The 23,248-nt window shown below is 31.6% G+C and overlaps 9 protein-coding genes across 9 annotated transcripts; 1 reads left to right on the forward strand and 8 right to left on the reverse strand.

The window, feature by feature from the left end:
• Positions 1–957: 957 nt before the first annotated feature.
• PPL_12158 (uncharacterized protein) lies at positions 958–1,521 on the reverse strand (the record flags this gene model as incomplete). Its single annotated transcript, XM_020582902.1, has 1 exon — positions 958–1,521. One exon carries the CDS (start codon positions 1,519–1,521, stop codon positions 958–960), a length of 564 nt encoding a protein of 187 aa, XP_020429683.1.
• A 62-nt stretch (positions 1,522–1,583) lies between these two features.
• Positions 1,584–2,148, reverse strand: PPL_12159 (uncharacterized protein; the record flags this gene model as incomplete). The annotated part of the gene is made up of 3 exons (XM_020582903.1): positions 1,584–1,594; positions 1,807–2,073; positions 2,118–2,148. 3 exons carry the CDS (start codon positions 2,146–2,148, stop codon positions 1,584–1,586), a joined length of 309 nt encoding a protein of 102 aa, XP_020429684.1.
• Positions 2,149–2,416: 268 nt separating this feature from the next.
• Positions 2,417–5,740, reverse strand: ctr9 (RNA polymerase II complex component; the record flags this gene model as incomplete). Its single annotated transcript, XM_020582904.1, has 5 exons — positions 2,417–2,710; positions 2,787–3,407; positions 3,474–4,163; positions 5,109–5,495; positions 5,600–5,740. 5 exons carry the CDS (start codon positions 5,738–5,740, stop codon positions 2,417–2,419), a joined length of 2,133 nt encoding a protein of 710 aa, XP_020429685.1.
• A 702-nt stretch (positions 5,741–6,442) lies between these two features.
• On the reverse strand, positions 6,443–8,257 carry PPL_12161 (serine/threonine-protein kinase; the record flags this gene model as incomplete). Its single annotated transcript, XM_020582905.1, has 4 exons — positions 6,443–6,839; positions 7,520–7,629; positions 7,732–7,990; positions 8,067–8,257. 4 exons carry the CDS (start codon positions 8,255–8,257, stop codon positions 6,443–6,445), a joined length of 957 nt encoding a protein of 318 aa, XP_020429686.1.
• Positions 8,258–9,604: 1,347 nt separating this feature from the next.
• PPL_12162 (uncharacterized protein) lies at positions 9,605–10,181 on the reverse strand (the record flags this gene model as incomplete). The annotated part of the gene is made up of 3 exons (XM_020582906.1): positions 9,605–9,635; positions 9,767–9,962; positions 10,118–10,181. The coding sequence occupies 3 exons, from the start codon at positions 10,179–10,181 to the stop codon at positions 9,605–9,607; spliced, it is 291 nt and encodes a 96-aa protein (XP_020429687.1).
• Positions 10,182–10,462: 281 nt separating this feature from the next.
• Positions 10,463–10,799, reverse strand: PPL_12163 (uncharacterized protein; the record flags this gene model as incomplete). Its single annotated transcript, XM_020582907.1, has 2 exons — positions 10,463–10,480; positions 10,716–10,799. 2 exons carry the CDS (start codon positions 10,797–10,799, stop codon positions 10,463–10,465), a joined length of 102 nt encoding a protein of 33 aa, XP_020429688.1.
• A 1,643-nt stretch (positions 10,800–12,442) lies between these two features.
• PPL_12164 (uncharacterized protein) lies at positions 12,443–12,928 on the reverse strand (the record flags this gene model as incomplete). Its single annotated transcript, XM_020582908.1, has 1 exon — positions 12,443–12,928. The coding sequence occupies one exon, from the start codon at positions 12,926–12,928 to the stop codon at positions 12,443–12,445; it is 486 nt and encodes a 161-aa protein (XP_020429689.1).
• A 147-nt stretch (positions 12,929–13,075) lies between these two features.
• Positions 13,076–16,578, reverse strand: PPL_12165 (RTP1/Tango6 family protein; the record flags this gene model as incomplete). Its single annotated transcript, XM_020582909.1, has 6 exons — positions 13,076–13,258; positions 13,310–13,649; positions 13,725–14,829; positions 14,900–15,757; positions 15,837–15,948; positions 16,045–16,578. 6 exons carry the CDS (start codon positions 16,576–16,578, stop codon positions 13,076–13,078), a joined length of 3,132 nt encoding a protein of 1,043 aa, XP_020429690.1.
• A 1,057-nt stretch (positions 16,579–17,635) lies between these two features.
• On the forward strand, positions 17,636–23,177 carry PPL_12166 (ABC transporter G family protein; the record flags this gene model as incomplete). Its single annotated transcript, XM_020582910.1, has 4 exons — positions 17,636–18,012; positions 18,114–18,471; positions 18,538–22,047; positions 23,070–23,177. 4 exons carry the CDS (start codon positions 17,636–17,638, stop codon positions 23,175–23,177), a joined length of 4,353 nt encoding a protein of 1,450 aa, XP_020429691.1.
• Between the last annotated feature and the right edge of the window lie 71 nt (positions 23,178–23,248).

A 23,248-nucleotide genomic window follows, 5' to 3' on the forward strand; every position in this document is an offset into this window, starting at 1 on the left:
AACTAACTAACTATCTAAAATAAATAAATACTATATATATATTACTACTAAAAACTGTATTATATAAACAAATTTATATTATTGTTTATTTTTATCTATACAACTACTTTTTTTTTTTTTGATTTTATATTATTGTTTTGGTTTCTGTGATACTGAGTCGGTGGTTGTTTGTTTTTTTTTTTTGAATCGCACTAAAAAGCAATTCAAAATTTTTGTACAAAAGAAATGACCTCACACCATATTGTAGTATTTAGTTTCTGGATCAAAAAATTAAAAAAAAAAAAAAAAACTGAAAAAAAAATTATCAAAAAAAAATTATCAAAAAAAGAGTGATGAGTTGAAAAAAATAGTTTGAACGCTTTTTGATATGAATATCAAAATTTTCGATAAAGTTATTCAAAAAATATAAAAACACGAATTTTAATAATTGTTATAAAATTAATCAGTGATAAGTGTATAATTCACTTCATTCGATCGACTAGATTGATTATTCCAATGAATTATTATTATAGAGTAGTATTCTTGTTAGTTACTAGATTTAAAAAAGAAAAAAAAGAAATCGTAAAAAATTAAAACAAAAAAAAAACTTTTATAATATTTATATTTTTTAATATATATATATATTTATTTGACTCTTAAAAATTAGTTGATTGATTTAAAAAATTAAAATGTTGTTGTTGTTGTTATTATTTACAATGAACCATTCCGAATAATGATTTTTGTGACAGTGGTAGGCAGCAAATATTCTGAAATTAATATTTGGATTGAATATTTTCAGATTTTGGTTGTTTGTTGCTGAGTTGATTGATGTTGATGTACAAACGATATCTTGATTTCTCATGTAGGAACTAGATAGATTGAATAATTGATAAAGTGTAAAAAAGAAGAAGGCAAATTATTAGTTATTTTAGTTATTAAATAGTGATAATATTATCAATACATACTTGATTTTGAAAATCATTTGCAAAATAATTTTGAATCTTTTGGGGTTTGAAGAGCAATAGATTTGTTAAGGATCTCCTCAACTGTCACATTGGAACCCTTTTCATATCCCTTTAATGCTTCATTGATTAGCTTTCTAATCGAATTCTTTTCATATCTATCTTTTGATCTCTTTGCATACTTCTCCCATACCTTTTCCTTTGGTTGTTCTACTTTGTCATCAGTGTTGTTTGATTGATTGTTGGTTAGTTGTTGTTGTTGATCCAAAGTTGGATTTGGAGTTGGAGTTGTTGGTTCAGCAGTGGTGGTTGCATTGTTGTTGTTGTTAGATTGATTACCCAAATCAATATTTTGAACCCCTTGAATAATTGTATTATTATTATCCCTCTCAGAACGACGATTACGATAACGGTAACGATAACGATTGTTTCCCCCTTCAGGTTGTTCAACCTTCTCAGCCCTTTCTGATTTCTCAGCCCTCTTTTCAGCCCTCTTTTCAGCCCTTTGTTTCTTTCTTTCGTCCCTCTCGATACGTCTGGCTGATTCGATTTGGTCGGTTTCTTCTCTTTGGTATACCATTGTTTTGTTTAATAGTTATTTATTTATAATTTACCCCAAATAATAATAATAATTTGATTAATTTAATGTTTTGCTTTAGTTTTTAATTTGATATTGAAAATAACTTGATTCATGAACCTATTTATATGTTATTATTCTTTAATATGTAGAAATAAAACAAAAGAATTGTTAAAATAATAAGAATACATTCTTGAAAAATGATAAGAAAGATTTTATTTTCTCTTGGTTTTTCAAAAACAACCCAAAATTATAATTTATTTTTGTGGTCCGTTTTAAAGAATAAACAACTTATTTTGTGTTGATGATAATTCTTTGATTGTATGTTAGCTTCTGGTCGTTGCTCTTGTTCTTGAACTTTTTGTTCTTGTTGTTCTTGATCTTCTTCTTGTTGTTCTCCCTCATAATGATTCTCTCTTGTCACCAGCGCAAGTGTAGGTTCGGATTTCTTTCCATTTGAGGGTCTGTCAACAGAATAGGTTTTGACCAAGGATTCGATATCATCAAAATGAGATGAAGCTACTGTTTCTGTGATGGAGAAAGCTTGTAATACTTCTTAGATTTTAAATGAAATAAACTAAGGATACTATCAAACATACCTGATTTAATCTTGTTGTTTAAATCATTCATTGCTTTGGTTTGTCTTTCAAACCCTAGTTTTGTTGAATAATGAGTGTTTAGTTATTAAATGAAATAAATTAAGGTTATTATCAGACATACCATTCTATACAAAAAAAAAAAAATAATAATAAAAAAATAATCAAATAGAGATGTTATTTTGTTGATTTAATTTATCATATATTATCTATAGATTATCAGTTTATTATGATCTTCTATCCACACAAAACAAAAAAATAAATTAATGGTGCAAGTTTTTGTTTTCTATTCTTTTATTAATTTAATTTTCATCTTCATCACTGCCAAATAAGTTGTTATATTCTTCGTCTTCAGCTTCTGGTTGTGGTTCTTTTTCTTTTTCTTTTTCTTGTTCTTGATCTTGTTCCTCTTGTTCTTGTTGTTCTTGATCTTCTTCTTGTTGTTCCTCGTCACCATCTTTACCCTTTCTCTTCTTCTTCTTTCTTTCCTTATCTTTCTTTTTCTCTTTTCTATCTTTATCCTTTCGTTTCTTATCTTTTCTTTTCTCTCTTGGTTCATCTTCTTCATCTGAGGCATTACGATCTTTATTCTTTTTCTAGAAAGTAAGATATAACGATTAATTTTACAATGAAATATTATTAAACTTTTGTCGAGTACTAGTTTATACATACATTCTTTCTTGATGAAACAGGTTGTTCATCATCTGATTTCTCTTCTTCTTTACTCTTGAGAAGATCAGAGAATTCTTTGGCTTGCTTGGCTGCCAATCTCTCTTCCTCCTCGAGTTTGGCTTGTAGAGCAGCCTTTCTTTCGTGTTCTTCACGTTCACGTTCCTCTGCCTTCTTGATTGATTCCTGTAGAGCGATCTCACGCTTCTTGCTATTCTCCAGTTCGATGATCTCGAGATTCTTGACTTCGTCACCGATCTTCTTTTGCAATTCGTCAAGCGATTGCAAGTGAGTCTTACACTTTTTCACATCAAAACCTAGCTTTGTATTCTTTGAGTTACTGATACTCATCAGCAGATGACGTGCATATGCAGTCTCCTTTTGCAAGTTGCTATAGTCAAACAGTGTCTTCTTTGCAGTGTGAATAAACATAGCAGCGTACTTCTCGATGGTCAGCGCCAAGTTGAACCACAACACCATATTGGCTGGTGAAATATGAATGGCTTTCTTCAAAATCTGTTTACATTCCGAGTATCTCTGAGCTTCAAACAACGCCTTTGAAAGATATAGATAGATCAACTCTAATTCCTTTGCATCACTACATTTCTTTAGACATCCTTCATACTTTAGAATTCAATTAGAATTAGTTAACTTGTTAGTTTGCTCTATCTATTATGTTATTATACTTACTAATCTAATTGCAAAATCAAACAGTTTCTTTTCCATGTAGACGTGTGCGAGATTTAGTGATACAGATTGTACATCGATTGCAGCCTCTCGGAGTTGGACGAATATCTCTGTTGCCAAATGGAGGTTACCCTTCTCGAATGCAACCATACCAAGTCCGTTGGCTGCATATATATTGTTTGGATTGTTTCTGAGTGTTTTGGTGTAGTATGTCTCGGCGAGAGTGAGGTATTTGTCGTAACGTTCGGGATTCTGGTTCTTTGCTTGGAAGTAGAGGTTACCGAGTGCCAAACTGGCGTATGGGTCGGTCTTGCTGAGATCGATGATCTGCTCGAATTTTCGTTGTGCGAAATTCCACTGTTCCTTCGAGAGATGCAAACTTCCGTAGAGCGACCACGCCTCGGCGTTGTTCGGGTCGACGTTCAGTGCCTCCTTGATCCACTCGATCGCCTCAAAGTCGTTGCCCTCGGCACGACACACCGAAGCGATACGCATGTAGCAATCCAAGTAGTTTGGATGCTCACCCAATATTCCAACGTACAAGTCACGTGCGCGACTAAAGTTATTCATCGACTCGTACAATCTTCCGAGGTTGTAGGTCGTTGTGATATTCACAGACTTGTAGTCTTCCAGTGTGAATCCAGAGTCTTGAATCACCTCCAAATAGATCTGTTCGGCTTCAGCCAGCAATCCCTGTTTGTGAGACAACACACCAACGTTGTTCAGTATCTCAGTGGTGACTGCGATTCCCTCTTTCTTTAATATGGCAATTCCCTTGTGGTATGCATCGAGTGCGTACGAAGCGTCGGTATTCTCGAGGAGCTGTGCCAGCTCGAACCAGTTGACGTGGTCGTTCGGGTTGATTTCCGTTGTTTTTACTAGTACATTTTTGATCTTGGCGATATTCTTGGCTTGCGACGAGTGACGGTAGATGCTTCCGAGGATCTGGAGCGTCTCGTAGTTGTCCGGCTGCTTCTCAAGCACCGCCTCAAAGCATGAGATTGCCTTCTCGAGATCGCCATTCTTCAGATGTGTCTGTCCAAGTCCAAACTGCGCCAAGAAGAAGTCGGGCTGCTTCAGCACGGCCTGATGATAGAAATTGAGTGCCTCGCTCCACTTCTCGGTGGCGTGGTGTGCACGCGCAATCAAGTAGCAAGTCTCCGCTTTGATCTGGTTGCTCTCTGTGTTTTGCAGCGCTGCCGAAGCGAGAACGTGCACCTTTTGGTAGTCGCCACGGTAGAAGTAGTGATTGGCGAGGTGGTTGAGCACGAGCGAGTTGGTTGGCGCCAACTGGTAGGCCTGCACCATCAACTCCATCGCAGCGTCAAACTGCTGGTTATTCATATAGACCAACGACAACCCGATCAACGCTTCCACATTGTCTGGATCCAACTGCAACACACGCTTGAACGACTCCTTCGCACGCTCCATCCTGCCGAGTCTATAGTAACAATAACCCAATCCCAATCTCACAGTAGGCGAGCAATTAGCATTCTGTTTTATCACCTTTTGATAGTTATCCAATGCCTTTGAGTAGTTTGCTTTATTGAATTGAATACATGCCTAGTTATCGATTGTTAGTAGTGATCTATCTATAACTGTCTAATCTGATTATTAGTTAGTTAGTTAGTTACTTACTTGACCTAGTTGTGCAGGTAATACAGGAAGGAAGATGGATTGTGGATCTTTAGAAGCTAGGTTCAGTACGTTGAGAAAATGAGTTTCGGCATGTTCCATGTCACCACGCGAGAGAAGTAGAACTGCAATTCCTACCCAGGTAAGAGAGATGTGTGAATCGATCTTTTGTGCTTTGTTAAAGTGGAATGTCGCTTTGTTGAAGTAGTCGTCACGACGTATCTTGTCACGCTCTTGTGAACCTGCCTGTGTGTAGTACGACGCCAACGAATTCAACATAGCGATACGTCCTAATTTCGAATCGCTGTACAACTTCTCTACCTCTGGTTCCAACACCTGATTTAAAATCTCTATGAATTCATTGATCATATCTTGTTTATAATATTCAACCTTTTGGTTTTTGTTTTCAATTGATTAAAGTCAAGTTAATCAATATTAGTTTACTCTCAAAAAAAAAAAATAGACTATTAAAATATATTAGTTATACTACTTACAGATATCTTTAACCAAATATCTAAAGGTGCAATTTCACCTTTTAATATTTGTAATACATCTTGAACGTGAGGTAGATTCTCTGTTGACACTTTTACATGCTTATCAGAGTTTTTGATAGGGATGTAAATATATGATGACATTGTTGTTGTTGTTGTTGATTTAGATCTTCTTGTTTAACCAGATAAACTAAACTATATTACAATAACTATAAATATCATATAAAGAATAATAAATATTGATTATTATAAATAATAGAACTATAATAATATTATAGTAATATATATTAGTTTATTGTTATTAATGATTAATTTAAAATAACGGACCTTTTTAGTTTTTTTTTTAAAATTTTTTTTTGACACCACTTGAACACTGCGAATGAACAATTATTGTAGTGTGTGAAGTTGATTGAGCAATCAATCATAAGTTATTTATAAATATATTAAGTTGAATCCTAATCACAAAAGTTTTTATTTTGATGGACACTCACTAAGAGATATATATTTAGATATTAAAAATGATAAATATTTCTTTTTTTTAAAATAATATATTTTTTTTGAAGGAATAAACATCTGAATTTTATAGTATTGATAACAATACTTATAATTAACTTCAAAATTGGTAATGTATAATATGATTGTGTAGGGAACATCTAAAATGAATTAAACATTTTTATTTTTTTTTGATTATTATTCCGATATTATTCATTTGTTGGTTTAAGATTATGATTTGATTTGTTGGTATTGATTTGATTTGATTAGATTAGATTATTTAAAGGTTTAAATTGAATATACAAAATTATTATTATTATAATTATTTGGGAGTAAATGAGATATCACTCATTCTTAAGATTTAGTATTATTATTAGTATTATTATTACTGTTATTATTGCTATTGTTATTATTATCTTTGTTATTGAAAATAGTTTCTACATTTCTTCTGTTTGGTGATGGTGATTTATCGACAGCATCAAAACCCTTGTATGTATAACCAATGAATGCCAAATCCTTCTCTTTGACCAACTTTCCATAACGTGGTGGAGTTGATTTTATCTGTTGTTTCTCCAGCTTTCTGTCGTCGTTTGGTTCATATTCATCAAAGTTTGAAGTATCGGTTGGACTCTTCAACTCTGGAATGAACGGTGCTTTCTGCTGACGAATCTTATCCCAATTGACACCTCTAAAGAATGGATGTTTCTTTATTTGTTCAGCGTTTTTCAATCTATCTTTTTCGCATACCAACCTATATAATCATAATTATTATTATTATTAATTCAAAGATTAGTAAACTAATTGGATTGCCAACATTCAATTTTTAGTTACATTTTCACTTACTTTTTAATTAAATCTATACATTCTTTTGATACACCATGATCGGATGGAAACACCAGTGTTTCCTTGCAATTCAAGATTTTCAGACAGGTTTGGGTGGTGTCCTCGGAGAGGAATGGCGGATGTCCGATGACCATCTCGTAGAGGATGACACCGAGTGACCACCAATCGACCTCCTTTCCATAGCCAGTCTGGAGGAACACTTCTGGAGCGGTGTAATCGGGTGTACCGACCGCGGAATATGCCAGTTCACGTCTGGTCTTCTTCCACGATTGAATGCGCTCGGTCTGAGTGATCTGTGTTTCCGCCACCAATCGCATCTTCAGGGTCATGGCGTCGCCGACCAGCTTGTTGTAGAACTCTGACGAGTGCAAACGATGGAATCCCGTGCACAAACCGAAATCGGTCAGTTTGACGTGTCCGCTCTTGTCCAGTAGCAGATTGTCCGGCTTGATGTCACGGTGAATATAATCGAGACTGTGCACCAGCTCAATGGCCAGCAGCGTCTCTGCAATGTAGAATCGCGCCTGATCCTCCGAGAAAATATCGTATTTTATCAGCAACGACATCATGTCGCCACCCGGTAAATACTCCATAATCAAATACAAATAGTTTTCATCTTGGAACGAATAGAACAAACGAACCACCCATTCATTATTTGCATTGGCAAGAACATCTCTTTCCGCTCTAACATGAGCAACCTTTATTTATGATTAAACAAAACAAACATAATTATTAGTTTAGTAAATAAATAAATGATGTATTTTTAAAAATAATATTATTTTTTAAGTATATATACATACTTGTTCTTTCTTTAACATTTCAGATTTTAATAATCTTTTCATGGCGAATAGTTCACCATTTTCCTTTTGACGAACGAGACTTACTTCACCGAATGCACCACGTCCAATTACTTTGAGTACTTCGAAATCCGATCGTTTTAATTTTACACGTTTCAATCTCATATACTCTGATTCCTTCTTATCCAATTCTTTCAATAGATCGTTCTGTTCTTTCGATGTCAATTTCATATTTTCCATTTTCTGTTCCAAGTCTTTTCGTCTACAAATATAAATAAAATGGTTAATAAATAACGGATCAATCACATAGTTTTAATAAACTAATTAGTAGTATTTACCTTGATAATCTTTGTTTTGCAGATTTCTGTTGATTCATATAGTATTGTTCTATGTACATTTTGGCAGCTAGTGATTTGTCCATGGTTGGTCTACTTGGTGGATCTGTCAAGTTGTTATCACCTTCAATTATTTCATCATCTTCTTCATCCGAGTAATCGATGTCCTCTTTTATAATGGTTTCTTCCATCATTGTTGTTGATTGCTCTCCTCTTGTTCTATGACCCTACCACCAATGTGTGTCAACTCCGCACTCTTTCCAATTAATTACAAAAAAAAAAACAATTAAAATAATAGTAACAAAAACAAAACTAAACGAAGGATGTAAGGGTGTGAGAGAGATTGGGGTGGTGTATACTGTTGGTTTTGGAGTGAGTGTGGATTTCTGTCTTTTAAGGGAAAAGGTGTTTAGTAGTATTAAAGTCAGTTGGTTGGTTGGTTGTGTTTTTTCAAGAAATCCCAATAATAATAAAACAAACAATCGAAAAGTCTATTATTAATAAAAAAATACAACTTTTGTTTTTGGATGTTACGCGCGTAGAGGTGTAATGTAAGGTGTACGTAGTAGTATGTTGAAGATATATTACAAAAAAGTGATTAAAATAAAAATAAGCAAGTTTGTTTGTCAGTTGATTTTGTTGTTTTTTCTTTGATAATTTGGAGTATTATATTAATAACAAACAACAAACTTAAAAAACAAAAAATAGAAAAAAGAACTAAAACAAAAAAAAACTAAACTTAAAATAAATCAAATGAATGAATGGTTTTAAATTTGATTATTATATTATTGATGATGATGGTTTAACAAAAACAAAAATATATAAATATAAAAGGTTATAAATAAAAAAAGATTTTCTTCTAAAGTATTGATGATATATTAATCTATTAATTAAATTTAATTATATAATACTACAGTTGTTGTTGGTTGAATGTTTTTTGTTTCAATAATAATATTATCGACCTCTTTAAAATTTGCAAACATTATTTTATTTTAAAAATATTAATTATTTGAATAAGCTGTGATTGTTTTTTTTTTTGGGGTGTGGGTTTTTTTTCATTTAAAACCACACACTTGGTTGATAAGCACAAAAAAATACTTTTTCTACAATTAAGTGTTTTTTTATACTTTTAAATTTAATTTTTAAACAATTAATTAGTGGTATTATTAATAGATAGTGAACAGTCAAATTAATATTATTCTTTAAAACATGTCAATCATATTATCTCAATTGAAAAAAAATGAAAACTATAATATTAATATTAAAACATGTTATTAATATGATTGTCATCAATATCAAGAAAAATCCGTTGGTTTTAGAATCGGTAATTTCTCTTTTTTGAATTAATTCTATATAGATAGTAGTAAATATTAATAATTTTAATAAAGTTATTCTTGAATTATTGATTGATACATACGATCTGTTATTCCAAGTGATTGTTTGAAGTTACTTTGTGAATAGGTAATGGCTGTAATCTCAAGAGAGAATGTAATCGACCAAAGTAACAATAGAATGAGAATAGGCATTCTATCTCTGGTTACTTAATCGATTATCATCTTTATCAAAACGATACTAAAGATACATAATACTATAAGTATTGATTTAAGTGTGATACTAGTGTGTTTGGCATTGTAGTCCACCAGGTAGATGTACTTTTTAATCCATAGTTGGTTTGACACTGTGAGAGATCAATGTCTATATACCGAGTTTGGTTATCGGATTTATCGGTGTACTGACAATAGGTCTTTGTCATTGTTTTCTTTGAGTCGTTGTGTGTTACAACCATATGACCAATATAGTAATCAATTTGACTGAGAATACTTCCAGATGGTTCAGAATTGTTGAAATTATCGAATGAATTGAAATATGCAACTGGTTGGTATACACTTATAATTGGACCTATATAAAATTAAATATAATGAAGATTTAAAATTATTAATAAATTCAATTTAGGGATGAAATAGGTAATTCATACTAAAGATTGAAACTAAGGAGAAAGCAGGTGTACTTATAAATTAATCCTCCAAAAAAGTATATTACATTCGTAATAACACTTAAATCTTGATCAAGATATTCTTTTTCATTTCTTGAATGACTATCTCCAATTGGTTCATACATATTTTAAATACTTGAAAATTTTAAAAAAAATTTAAAAGAAAACTAATACTGTTAAACACTGTTTATTAAAGAATACATTCTATCATTGGTAAATAGAATACAATCAGAATTTATTTTTTTAAATCTTAACTTAAAAACTTCAGTTTTGTTTATGTCTGTTAATTTGATGAAATAAAACTAATATAGTTGAAAAATTGAATATAATTTAATAATAGTAACACAGGAAAGTTCATTTTAACAATAAAACAATGATAAAGTTTCATAAAAGATGTTCATTAAAATCAAGAAAAATCCATATTCTATATAATTAATATTTATTGAACAATAATAAAATTTTAATGGAGCCAAATCCTACTTATTTAATTTTATTGATTTATAGATAATAAACAATTTTAAGGAGAAAAACATCTTTTTACTTTGAGAAAATATCTTTTAAAAAAAAAGCCTACCAAGTATATCCTTCCTTTTAAAGTCTTTATTTAACAAAGATTTTTATGTTAATAATTTAAAAGTTTTTTATTTATTTAAACTTACATTATCTAATCTTCTTTGATTTTCAAAATCTCGATTGTCTTGTCTGATGCCCTCAAGAATCTCTAAAATTCTAGCTTCACTCATTTTATTTTAAAAGCAGAATGTATTAAAAATAATATTCTAGAAAATAAAAAAATAAATTAATTTGTTAAAGAAAACCATAAAAATATATTCATTTATACATAAAAATATTAATTTATAAATTTAAATAAATTTTATTAATTTGTTATAGAAAATAATAAAAATATATTCATTTACAAATAAATTTCAATCAAAACACCCTCGTACCAAATTGGGTAATTTTTCAATAAATGTCAAACAAATAAAACTAATGTAATGGTGGATTTTAACCAAAGCTCTTAGCTTAGGGTTGAATGTTTATAGTTAAAATAACACCGGTTACTTCCTATAAGCGACCAATACTAATAAAAAAGAGCTCACTTTCAATCAAACATTCATATATTTTACTAAAATATGAAGAAGAAAATACAAACAAAGATATTAATTTGTTATAAAAATTTAATAAAAAGGATCTCAAATAGTTTTTAATAATAAAGAATTGATTGATCTAACAGTTTTATTTTTATTTACATATCCAAGTTCATGGGGTTTCCTTTTCTGATGTAAAAAAATATTGATCAATCTTTGTATTAGTATTATAATTTATATTGGTACCACCTTTTACTGCTTGGTAGATTACACTAATCAATGAACCTAAGGCAATAATAAGAAAAATAATTGTGCAAATATTTTCTTTGCTCTAAATACAAAGTTAAAAAAAATGTTACTATATATATCTTCATTGAAAAGAAGTTTAATAATAAGTTTTAAAATCACTAACCTTATCTGATCTTCTATGGTCTTCAAAATTTTGGTTATCTCTTCTAATATCTAGAAGAATATTTTCTATATTTTCATTCATATTTAAATCAATTAATTTTTCTATTATTTATTTTTCTTTTTTCTATTATTTTATTTTATAAAAATAAATAAATTTTAAATATAACATAAATAATGTTTTGAATTATTCTAAATAAATATTTTGAAATAAAATAAATAAAATAAATAAATAAAATTCAAAACAAAATATGTTTTTGTTCTGACGGCCATTTTTGTTTATCAGACAGAGAAAATTTCTATAAATATATTTTTTTGTAAATGTATTTTGATTAACGTGTTACCTGATGTTGTTGATATTAAAATTAATTTTTTTTTTATTGTTATTCTTTTTATTATCAATTCTAATTTCTCACTCTGAGTTCTAAAAGTAGCAATATGCAATTATATTGGTATTGGATTTTATTAGAAGTTATAAATTTGTTATCACACGTAACAGATAAGAACAAATTACATTATTTCAAAGTACTCATGTTTTTCTCTGATGACAATCAATTTTCTCTTAATCTGTTATCATATGACCAAAATAATGTAAAGATACACAATAATGGTATTATTTCATGTGCAGCCAAGAATATTTCATAGATAAAACCTTTTGTGAAAAAATCCACATCAACAGATTTGAAGAATAATTCTAATAAAAATAAAATAGAAATTAGAATTTTTAAAATATAAATATTGAAATACAAATATCAAATATCTTACTATATGTCATATTGTTAGAGATGTCGTTGAATTGTGATAGTAATGACATAATGTAGTGGTATAAAATAATGTTATAATAAATAATAGTTATATGTTTTAAAGATGATTGTAAAATAATTAATTGTTTATTGATTTTTGTTTGGGCTTATATATTGTTGATTTGTCGGTTGGCAGTATCGGTTGATTGGTATCTTGGAACTACGATTCCAACACATATCCAATGATTGTTTAAATTGAAGTTGAGAATAGACAGTGACAGTAACTTCAAGTGAGAGTGTTGCTAACCAGAAAAACAAGAGACATGAAGTAGGTACCCTGTCTGTGCACAGCAGGTGAACCATCAATAGGATCTGAGCAGTACCAAGAACGGCTATGGTTATCAAAAGTGTATGGAGAACATATCCTTTTTGTTTAGCATGGTAGCTCACCAAGTAGAAACTGTAAACCCCAGAACCGATTTGGCATTGAGTAACGCTCAGGGTAAGAAAATTCGGTTGGTCAACAACAGTCTCATCAGTATAATCACAGCTAGTCAGAGTTGGAATGTTATTCGAGTCATTGTAGGTAATCACCAAATGATTCTTATATGAGATCTTATCAATTAGATTCATCATCATCATCCACAAATTTGAACTTCAACATACATAGAATATATTATTTTAATATAAAAATGAATGTATAATCCAAATAGTAATAGTAGTAGTTTTTGTTGTATTAATGAAAGATTTATTATTTTTTTTAATCAATCAATCAATCAATTAATTATTTGGAAATATAAATTGTCTTGTTATTGTATCTAATTCTGCTAATGCATTTCTTGCGTGATACTTGCAGATGGTATCGGTATCTGTAGATTCCAATGTTTTGAGTCGGTTGTAGAGTGTTCTCAGCTCGGTCGGTATCAGTTGGAAAGCATCTAGACCGACACCTTTGAGTAGTAGCTGTATGACAAAGATGGCACCACGTCGTACCTCTGGTTCGCGTTCACTCACTAGCAGACTCTCGATGCAGTGTAGCAACTCCACCAGATAGCTATCGATCGAGTATTTCAATAGCTCTGAGAGTGTCGCCAGATTAGAAAGACTACTAGCACGCACGCCAACACTATGGTCGTTACACCCCAAAAAGAAACAATGGAAAAGCTGGCCTGCATAGTGTGGCAATACATCACCACATCGCTGAGAGATCTGCACCAAAGATTCACCGATTTTCATTCTCCTCTCCTCTTTGTACGATTGATTGTTAAATTGAGCGGTTAGAATTGGAATGATCTTCACTGGGTAGATATCACCGAGTGCAGTTAAACCGTTGATAGCACAAGAATATATAAATCTAAAAAACAGTAGTAGAAATAGATAAGTTAGTTAACATGATTGTTTAGTTTTGAGTTCAAACTCTTATACTTACGTATCATCATCATTGATTTGAGTCTTGAAAATCTCAATGATATTCTCCAGATTCTTGTGAATGAGTTCAGATTGTTTGGATTGGAGAACCAACTTTCTAAGTTCTATTAAACCATGTGCTCTTATTGGTAAAAGAGGATGGGAAAGATCTTCTAAAATTTCTTTAAGTTTTGATTTGACATCTTCAACATTATTACCATTATCATTGTTATTGTTATTGTTATTGTTATCAAGCCAAATAGGTTGTTTTGCTGTGATTATTGTTTTCAATTGTGATGCCATCGTCGAGATTATCTCGTTTGGATAGGACATTAGTTGTTCGAGTGGAGTCAACAGGTCAAACACTAAGATCTCCTCTTCCTTCTTCACTTTGATATCGCCAGTGAGGAGAGATGACAATATTCCAAGTGAAAGAGTGATAGATTCAACATCTTCATCGTCTACTTGATCGCTACCACTACCATTGCCACTACTAACAGTCTTTGCAAACTTGTCAAGTGAACGTTGCAACATCACACGAATCAGAGTTGTTACTTGCACTACGTTCTTTATGGCAGCGGCACCCAACGACTCACTAACAATAACAAGGAATTGCATCAACACAAAGTACTGTTTGGAGTGTCGCTTCTTAACGTTTAGCTCCACCAATGAATACTCGTTGAGCAAGTCAACAAAGAGATCTCCAGCTAACCGATCGCTTTTCATCAGTTGCAGTATACCTACAAGACACTCTGCTTCCCAATTGAAATCTCTGTCGTAGTAAGCAATGTATTTAGCAACGACACCTCCATTCTCTCCCATTGCAAATGACAAACAAATCGTTGTCTCATTGTCATCATCCAAACTACTATCTGCAAGTTTATCCTCTAAATCCAACAATGAACGATCTGCTTTTCTATTTCCATCTTTTCCTTCATCCACTTTCGAACTTCCAGTACTACTTTCATCTTTATTACTAACAACAACAGGCAATATCAAACGCTTCAACTCTAAAACTGAATGACTGTAGAATTTAAAGTAAGTTGACAATATCTCTTTACAAGATACCTTCAATGATGATATCGATTTTGAAAGGAAACAATGTAATTGAAATAAAATAGGTATATCTATATAAAGAAAAGATATGTTGTTAGTTTGTGAATTGACCCAATTGTTAAAAAAGAAAGTTTATCTTACATGGTGTTAAAAATGATAATAGAAATTGATTTAAAGATAGTTTTGTTAATAACTTGTGAATGTCTTCTATACAATAGAATATATCTATTTCTTTGATTATAATATTATTATTTGATTCTTCTTCTTCTTGTTGTTGTTTGTTTGTTGTAGATTTGAATTGTATGAGTGGGTGAATGATTGATTGTAATATGTATTTAGATGTTGGTTGTGGATATAGTTGAATGAGACGATCGATTATCATTACGGTTGCCTCGATGATTCTCTCTTTGTCGTGACGGTCTTTGAGATGCAAGATATCGAGAAGTTGCGGTGCTATCTTTTGGAGGTAGTCGTCGACCGACATATTCGAAGGAATCAAACTGACCAGTCTGACGATCGAGTTGATCGAGTTGGTCATATCCTTTCCTGGCTGCGGTGTCAACACCGTGTCGAGAACGATCTTCAACGACTGTGGACGAGTCAAACACTTTGACAACATCAAACTAACACACTTGGTAAACCATGTTGGTGTCGGTGTCATTCCTGTTGATTGTACAGGTGACAACAACATCGTTAACGATTCAAATATCAACTCTGGATAGATACCGAACAACATCTTATCTATCTGCTGTCCACAATACTGCTTGTCGGCATCGGTAAGTGATGAATTGCCAGGTCGATTCGAGAGATTTATCAATTGGAGAAGTGAAGCAAACAGATCCGAAAGATACCTAGAGATAATGATGGAATTCAAATCGAGATTATCCCTTAGAGCAATGATATTCCTCACCACATCCAACAAATAGTAAGATATAAACATTGAATGATTATTCCAACTATAGAATCTAGTTTGTTCTTCATTCATAACAAATAGTTGCTCTATTATTTCATAGAGATAAATATTAGTTAATTGTAATTACATATATATCTTTGTTAACATTAATGTTTAAACACTTACCATTGACTAAACCAACTCTTTTACTTATGGGAATACCAATACCAGGTACCAACATTGGAGATACACCCCAACATATGACAATGTCCAATGCCAACTTTACAAGTTTTTGATTCTATAAAGAAAGTAACAAAAGTAGACATTATAAATGAAAGAAAGAAAGAAAGAATAAATAAATATGTACAAATAATCATTTATTTTTGATAATTACATTAAATGAAAGTATTTCATTATATTGTATTAATAGTTTATTTAATGAATTTATTATCTCTAATATCGTAATAATATAATGAATTTGAATTAAACAACTACTGTTATTATTATTATTACTATTATCATTGATTTTTATTCTTGATATTAAATCATTATATCTATTTGTTATACTATCTATTAATTGTTTAACATTTATATTGATATTATTACTATCACCATTATTACTATTATTATCTTCATTCTCATTAAAATCCAACATATCTAAATCATTTGGTGATATAAATTTATTATCATTATCATTATTGTTATTTAATGCATCTTTATCTTCTATTGTCAATGAATTATCAGTTGTTGTTGTTGTTATTGTTGATATCGTTGCTGTTTGGTTATTATCCGATATATAAAGATGATTATTAATGGACTGTAAGACACTATCTAATTTCAAAGATAGAGTGGCCTGATCTTTTAGTTCAGTAAGTTCATCGATCCATTGTAGTCGAGTTTGAATACCATTATTTGTATGACTTGACATTACAACAAAACAATGCAAATATATTGATAAAAATAAGATCTTAGTTTTTTTTTCTTAATTTATTAAAATAATTTTGCAAAAAACAAAAATTTGTTTAGATATATATATATATATGTGGTTTCCTATTTAAATAAACGACCAATACATATGCTTCTAATTGAGGCCTTTCGCTGGTAATGGTCTTCGACTCAGAGTAGCCCTTAACATTATCCGATATGATCATGCAAAGTTTGGGATTACTAAGGTAGAAGATCTTTCGGTATCATATCACTGCACCCAGATCAGATATCCAAGCATTTCACTGTATCAAACAAAACAAACAAAGCACGATGACACCCTCAAAAACAATAGTGACAACAAATCTATTTATTTTTTTAATTTAGTTTCATTAAGGAAAATAACCTTAAACTGTACACACAACAACTACAACTTCAACAATCACAAGCAATAAAACAAATACTACAATTTAAAAAAATAAAATTAACAATAATTACTAGTATTTATATAACAGATATTTATATAAAAATAAAAGTGATTCTGTTTTTTTTTCTAAATTTAATTTAATTAAATTTATTTGCACTGCTTCCAGAATGAAAAAAATAGAAGTTTGTTTTTAAAAAAAAGAACAGTTTTTTTGATGATCACACGAGCGCTTTTTCAAAAGTGTTTTGATTGCTTCTACAAGCTTATGATGCTAAAAAAACGATCACTCTTTAAAGAAACTTAAAGATAAGAAGCAATGAATTACCCCGCAAACCACTAATGAACGATGAATGTTTACCATTCTAATCAAAGTGATCACCTATTTCCTGTAAATATGTAACCTGTCAGATTTGCACCTACTTTATTTTAGATCAACTATAAATACAATCTAATTATCATAGATCATTTGTACAAACTATTATACAAATATATAAATATATATTATATCATTTTAATTATAACAATAACCTTTTTTGTAAATTTCTATTAATTTTTTCTGTATATATTTATAAATATTTAATTATCCATATATAAATATATTTATTTTTTTTAAAATATAATTTTTTTTTTAATAATGTCTAACCAAGAAATTAATATAGCGATCGATGAATCACCATCTGTGGAAGATGGAAATAAATTGTTTCAAGAGTTGGAAAATCAAGTCAGAGAACTTAGCAGATCAAAATTATTTAGAGAGATTGTAACTGATTTTGGTGGTGAAGTTGATATTGAACTTGGTGAAAAATATAAGGAGAATGAAGACGACTTCAAACTCCGTAAATACTTTGAAAACTCACAGAGAATGAACTTGGAAATAGGAGGAAAGCCAAAGAAAATGGGTGTCTCTTTCAAGAATCTAACTGTTGTTGGTCAAGGTGCCGATACTTCTGTTATTGCCGACAACTTTACACCATTTAAATTTTTATTATCTGCATTAAATCCATTTAATTTGTATGTATTTTATTAACTAAACTCTAATTATAAAAAATTCTAACAAAATGATCAAATAGTTTTAAAAGTAGAGAAATAAATACATTTAATATTTTAAATAGTGTAAATGGATATATAGAAGATGGAAAAATGTTATTGGTTTTAGGTCGTCCAGGGTCTGGTTGTTCTACTCTGTTGAGAGTTATATCCAATCAAACGGAATCATATATCGATGTAACTGGTGAACTTAAATATGGAAATATTCCAGCCGATGAATTTGGAAAATATAGAGGTGAAGCCATCTATACACCAGAAGAAGATATCCATTTTCCAACACTCACAGTTTTCGAAACACTCGATTTCACATTGAAACTTAAAACACCAAGTCAACGTCTACCTGAAGAAACAAAAGCAAATTTCAGATCGAAAATATATGATCTTTTAGTTGGAATGTATGGTTTAGTAAATCAAAGAAATACTGTAAGTAAAAAAATTATAATATTTTAAAAATGATATCAAATTTAACTAATAATGTTTTATTTTTAGATTGTTGGAAATGAATTTGTTAGAGGTTTATCTGGTGGTGAAAGAAAGAGAATGACAATTACCGAGGCAATGGTTTCAGGTTCAAGTATTACATGTTGGGATAGTTCAACTCGTGGATTGGATGCTGCATCCGCTTTGGATTATGCCAAGTCATTGCGTATCATGTCTGATACTCTTCACAAGACAACGATTGCATCATTCTATCAAGCATCTGACTCGATTTACAATCTTTTCGACAAGGTAATGGTTTTAGACAAAGGTCGTTGTATTTATTTTGGACCAATCGAACTTGCCAAACAATATTTCTTGGATCTCGGATTCGATTGTGAACCAAGAAAATCGATCGCCGATTTCCTCACCGGAATCTCCAACCCACAGGAACGAATTGTTCGTCCAGGATTCGAAGGTCGTGTTCCAGAGACATCAGGAGACTTGGAAACCGCATGGAAAAACTCTTATCTCTTCAAACAACAGATGGAATCGCAACAGATCTACGAAGCTACCGTTGAGAAGGAGCAACCATCCGCTGACTTTATCCAACAGATTCGTAATGAAAAGAGTAAGACTGCCGGCAAGCGTTCTGTCTACAGTGCCAGTTTCATCACTCAATGTATTGCACTCACCAAACGTCAGATGCAATTGAGTTATGGTGATAAATTCACAATCGTCTCACTCTTCCTCACTGTTTTCATTAATTCATTTATTCTCGGTGGTGTCTACTTCCAAATGGACAGAACAACCGATGGACTTTTCACAAGAGGAGGTGCTATTTTCTCCTCGATCATATTTATGTGTATTTTGACGAGTGGTAATCTTCATGCAACATTCAACGGACGTCGTATCCTTCAGAAACACAAATCCTATGCTCTCTACAGACCATCGGCATTCCTTATTTCTCAGGTGATCGTTGATATTCCATTCGCTTTCGCTCAATCTTTTCTTCATGCAATCATTGCCTATTTTATGTATGGACTTGATTACAATGCTGGAAAGTTCTTTATCTTTGCATTCACTCTGGTCGGTGTCACTCTGGCTTGTGGTTCGTTGTACCGTGCCTTTGGAAATTTCACACCAACTTTATTTGCCGGTCAGAATGTAATGAATTTCGTATTCATCTTCATGGTGAACTATTTTGGTTATACCCAATCAGTTTCTAAAATGCATCCATGGTTCAAATGGTTTTACCACGTCTCACCATTGTCCTATGCATTCCGTGCTCTAATGACAAATGAATTCAAATCGATCGATTTCTCATGCGAACAATCTGCAATTCCTTCCGGTCTAAGCTACACTGACTCTGCACATCGTATTTGTCCAGTTCCAGGTGCTGTTGAAGGAAATTTGAGTGTTAAAGGTGGATCTTATATTCTCGACTCATTCGATTTCAAAGTTGAACAAAGAGCTCTCTATGTCGTGGTTGTCTATCTTCTCTGGTTGTTCTATATCTTGTTGAATGTTTTCGCAGTCGAATTCTTTGATTGGACTGCCGGTGGATACACTCAGAAAGTCTACAAAAAAGGAAAGGCACCAAAGTTGAACGATGTCGAAGAGGAACGTAATCAAAATAAAATCGTTGAACAAGCCACCACCAACATGAAAGATAATCTCAAGATTCAAGGTGGAATCTTCACTTGGGAGAATATTAACTATACAGTCCCAATTCCAGGTGCCGGTGAAAAGTTACTCCTCGATGATGTTCTCGGTTGGATTAAACCTGGACAAATGACTGCTTTAATGGGATCTTCAGGTGCCGGTAAGACAACACTGTTGGATGTTTTGGCCAAGCGTAAAACCATTGGAATAGTCAAAGGTGACTCTGCATTAAATGGTAAAGCACTCGCCATTGACTTTGAGCGTATCACTGGATATGTCGAGCAAATGGATGTTCATAATCCAGGATTGACTGTTCGTGAAGCTTTGCAATTCTCTGCAAAACTCAGACAAGAACCAGAGGTACCACTCTCAGAGAAATACGAATATGTCGAACGTGTTCTTGAAATGATGGAAATGAAACATTTGGGTGATGCACTTGTTGGAAGTTTGGAAAATGGAGTTGGTATCTCTGTTGAAGAGAGAAAACGTCTCACCATTGGATTGGAACTTGTTGCCAAACCACATATTCTTTTCTTGGACGAACCAACTTCAGGTCTCGATGCACAATCATCATACAACATTATTAAATTCATTCGTAAACTTGCCGACGCTGGAATGCCATTGGTCTGCACAATTCATCAACCATCACCAGTATTATTCGAGCATTTCGATCGTATTCTCTTGTTGGCCAAAGGTGGAAAAACCGTTTATTTCGGTGATATTGGTGAAAACTCACAAACTCTTGTCAATTATTTCACAAAGAATGGTGGACGTGCTTATGATTCAACTGAGAATCCAGCTGAATATATTCTCGATGTAATTGGTGCCGGTGTACATGGAAAGACTGATTTTGATTGGAGTGCAATCTGGAAGAGTTCCACCGAGTACAACCAAGTGAAATTGGAACTTCAACTTCTCAAAACCAGAGAAGAACTTGTCAAATATATTAGTCATGTCGACGAAGAATCAAACAATTCCAAGGCACCAAGAGAATTCGCAACTGGATTCCTCACACAATTCATCGAAGTCTACAAACGTTTCAATTTAATCTGGTGGAGAGATCCACAATATACCATTGGATCGTTTGCACAATCGTTGGTTTCCGGATTGATTATTGGATTCACATTCTATCAATTGGAAAACTCATCATCCGATATGAACCAAAGAATATTCTTCTTGTGGGAAGGTATGGTTCTTGGTGTCCTATTGATTTACTTGGTATTGCCACAATTCTTTATTCAAAAGAATTTCTTTAAGCGTGATTACGCAAGTAAATATTATTCATGGCATAGTTTCTCATTGGCAATCGTTGCCGTTGAAATACCATATGTCATCATCTCAACAACGCTTTTCTTCTTTGCATCCTACTGGACCGCAGGTCTCCAATTCGATGCGATCACCGGATTCTATTACTGGTTGATTCACTCGATGTTTGGACTCTACATTGTATCATTCAGTCAAGCATTGGGAGCAGCTTGTTTTGACATTGCCATCTCGATTGCAGCACTTCCAATTCTTTTATTCTATATCTTCTTGTTCTGTGGTGTCCAAATTCCATATTCATTGTTGCCAAAGTTCTTCCGTTTCATGTACAGTCTCAACCCTGCCAAGTACTTGTTGGAAGGTATTGTAACTACTATCTTAAAGCCAGTGGAAGTTATCTGTAAACCAGAGGATCTCATTAAATTCACATCACCAGACGGACAAACATGTGAGCAATACACCGAACAATTCACACAAAATGCACCAGGATACGTAGTTTCAATCAATAACAATCAAACTGAATGTGGATATTGCATATATAAAGATGGTGAAGAATACTATCAAACATTGGATTGGCATTACGAAAATCGTTGGAGAAACCTTGGTATTCTCGCTGCTTATTGGGCTTCATCGATTCTCTTTATCCTTGCCTTTGTATATTTAACCAAAAAAGCTAGAAGATAAATAATAAATATCTAAAACTTTTAAATATAATCATTTTCTTATTTCTTATTTTCATCTTTCATTTTAAATTTTAATAACCATTGTTTTATCAAAACTAAAGGCAAATTTGTCGATTAACACCAAAAATAAAACAAAATAAAATTAAATCGCTAAAGATTTAAATGAAAAAATTTGTGGTTAAATTATTATAAACTGACTGACCCATTTTTCATTTTTTTTCTATATTTTTCAAACAATGGGGGTTTTTGGTTGATCAAGAGTTGTGTTGCACCAATCATCATCATAATTTATATTCTTTTAAAAGAAAATAAATTGAAATTTTTTTTTTCATACATCAATGTAATTATAATTTTTTGTAAAAAAAAAAAAAAAAAGTTTTTTTATTTTTATTTTTTTTTTAATTGTTTCTTATAGAAGAGAGAGGAAGAAAGATATATATATTTATATATTTTCAGATATATAAAAATTTGTAGATATTAGTTTGTTAGTTAGTTAGTTTAGTATTTTAGTGTAAACTTGTAGTAAAAAAAGAGTAGAGGAATAGAGTATAGCACAGTACATTAATTACATTTCATTAACAAATACATAGAAATATTTCAACCTCTATATTTTTAATTGTAATCATAGTCAAAACAAAACAAAAACAGATAAATAAAAAAAGGTAAAGATCACAAAGAGTTCGCCAACACTTTAAGATAAACAACACCTACGACGATAATTTTTAGTAAAAGATTGATCTTCGCTTGCTTATTGTCGTCAATTGATTAATCACACATGTGCCATTATCATCACAATCCTATCAAAAGAAAGCAGTTACCATTTCAAATAGCAAGTTTTTGGTGTATCTGTTTTAATTAATTTGGAATGAAAAGTTTAGAGAATAGTACGAGATATATAATTATCTAACATTCTCCTTAGTTGTAGTAGTAGTAGTAGTTGTAGAATTATATCGATTATTTTAGAATCTACTTTTTTTTTTTTTTTGTTCAAAGGTTATATTTTACACTTTTTCAAAATCTTCATCAGATTTTTATAACATTACTATCTTAGGTTATAAAGTCAAAGAAATGTCATTGATAAAATCATATGATTGCAATTAAGATGATATCAACACAACAAGTCAAGTCAGACATACATCAGTCAATCAATCAATCAATCAGTCAATCATTCA

Source organism: Heterostelium album, assembly GCF_000004825.1.
Source record: "Heterostelium album PN500 unplaced genomic scaffold PPL_scaffold10, whole genome shotgun sequence".
Taxonomy (NCBI): Eukaryota; Evosea; class Eumycetozoa; order Acytosteliales; family Acytosteliaceae; genus Heterostelium; species Heterostelium album.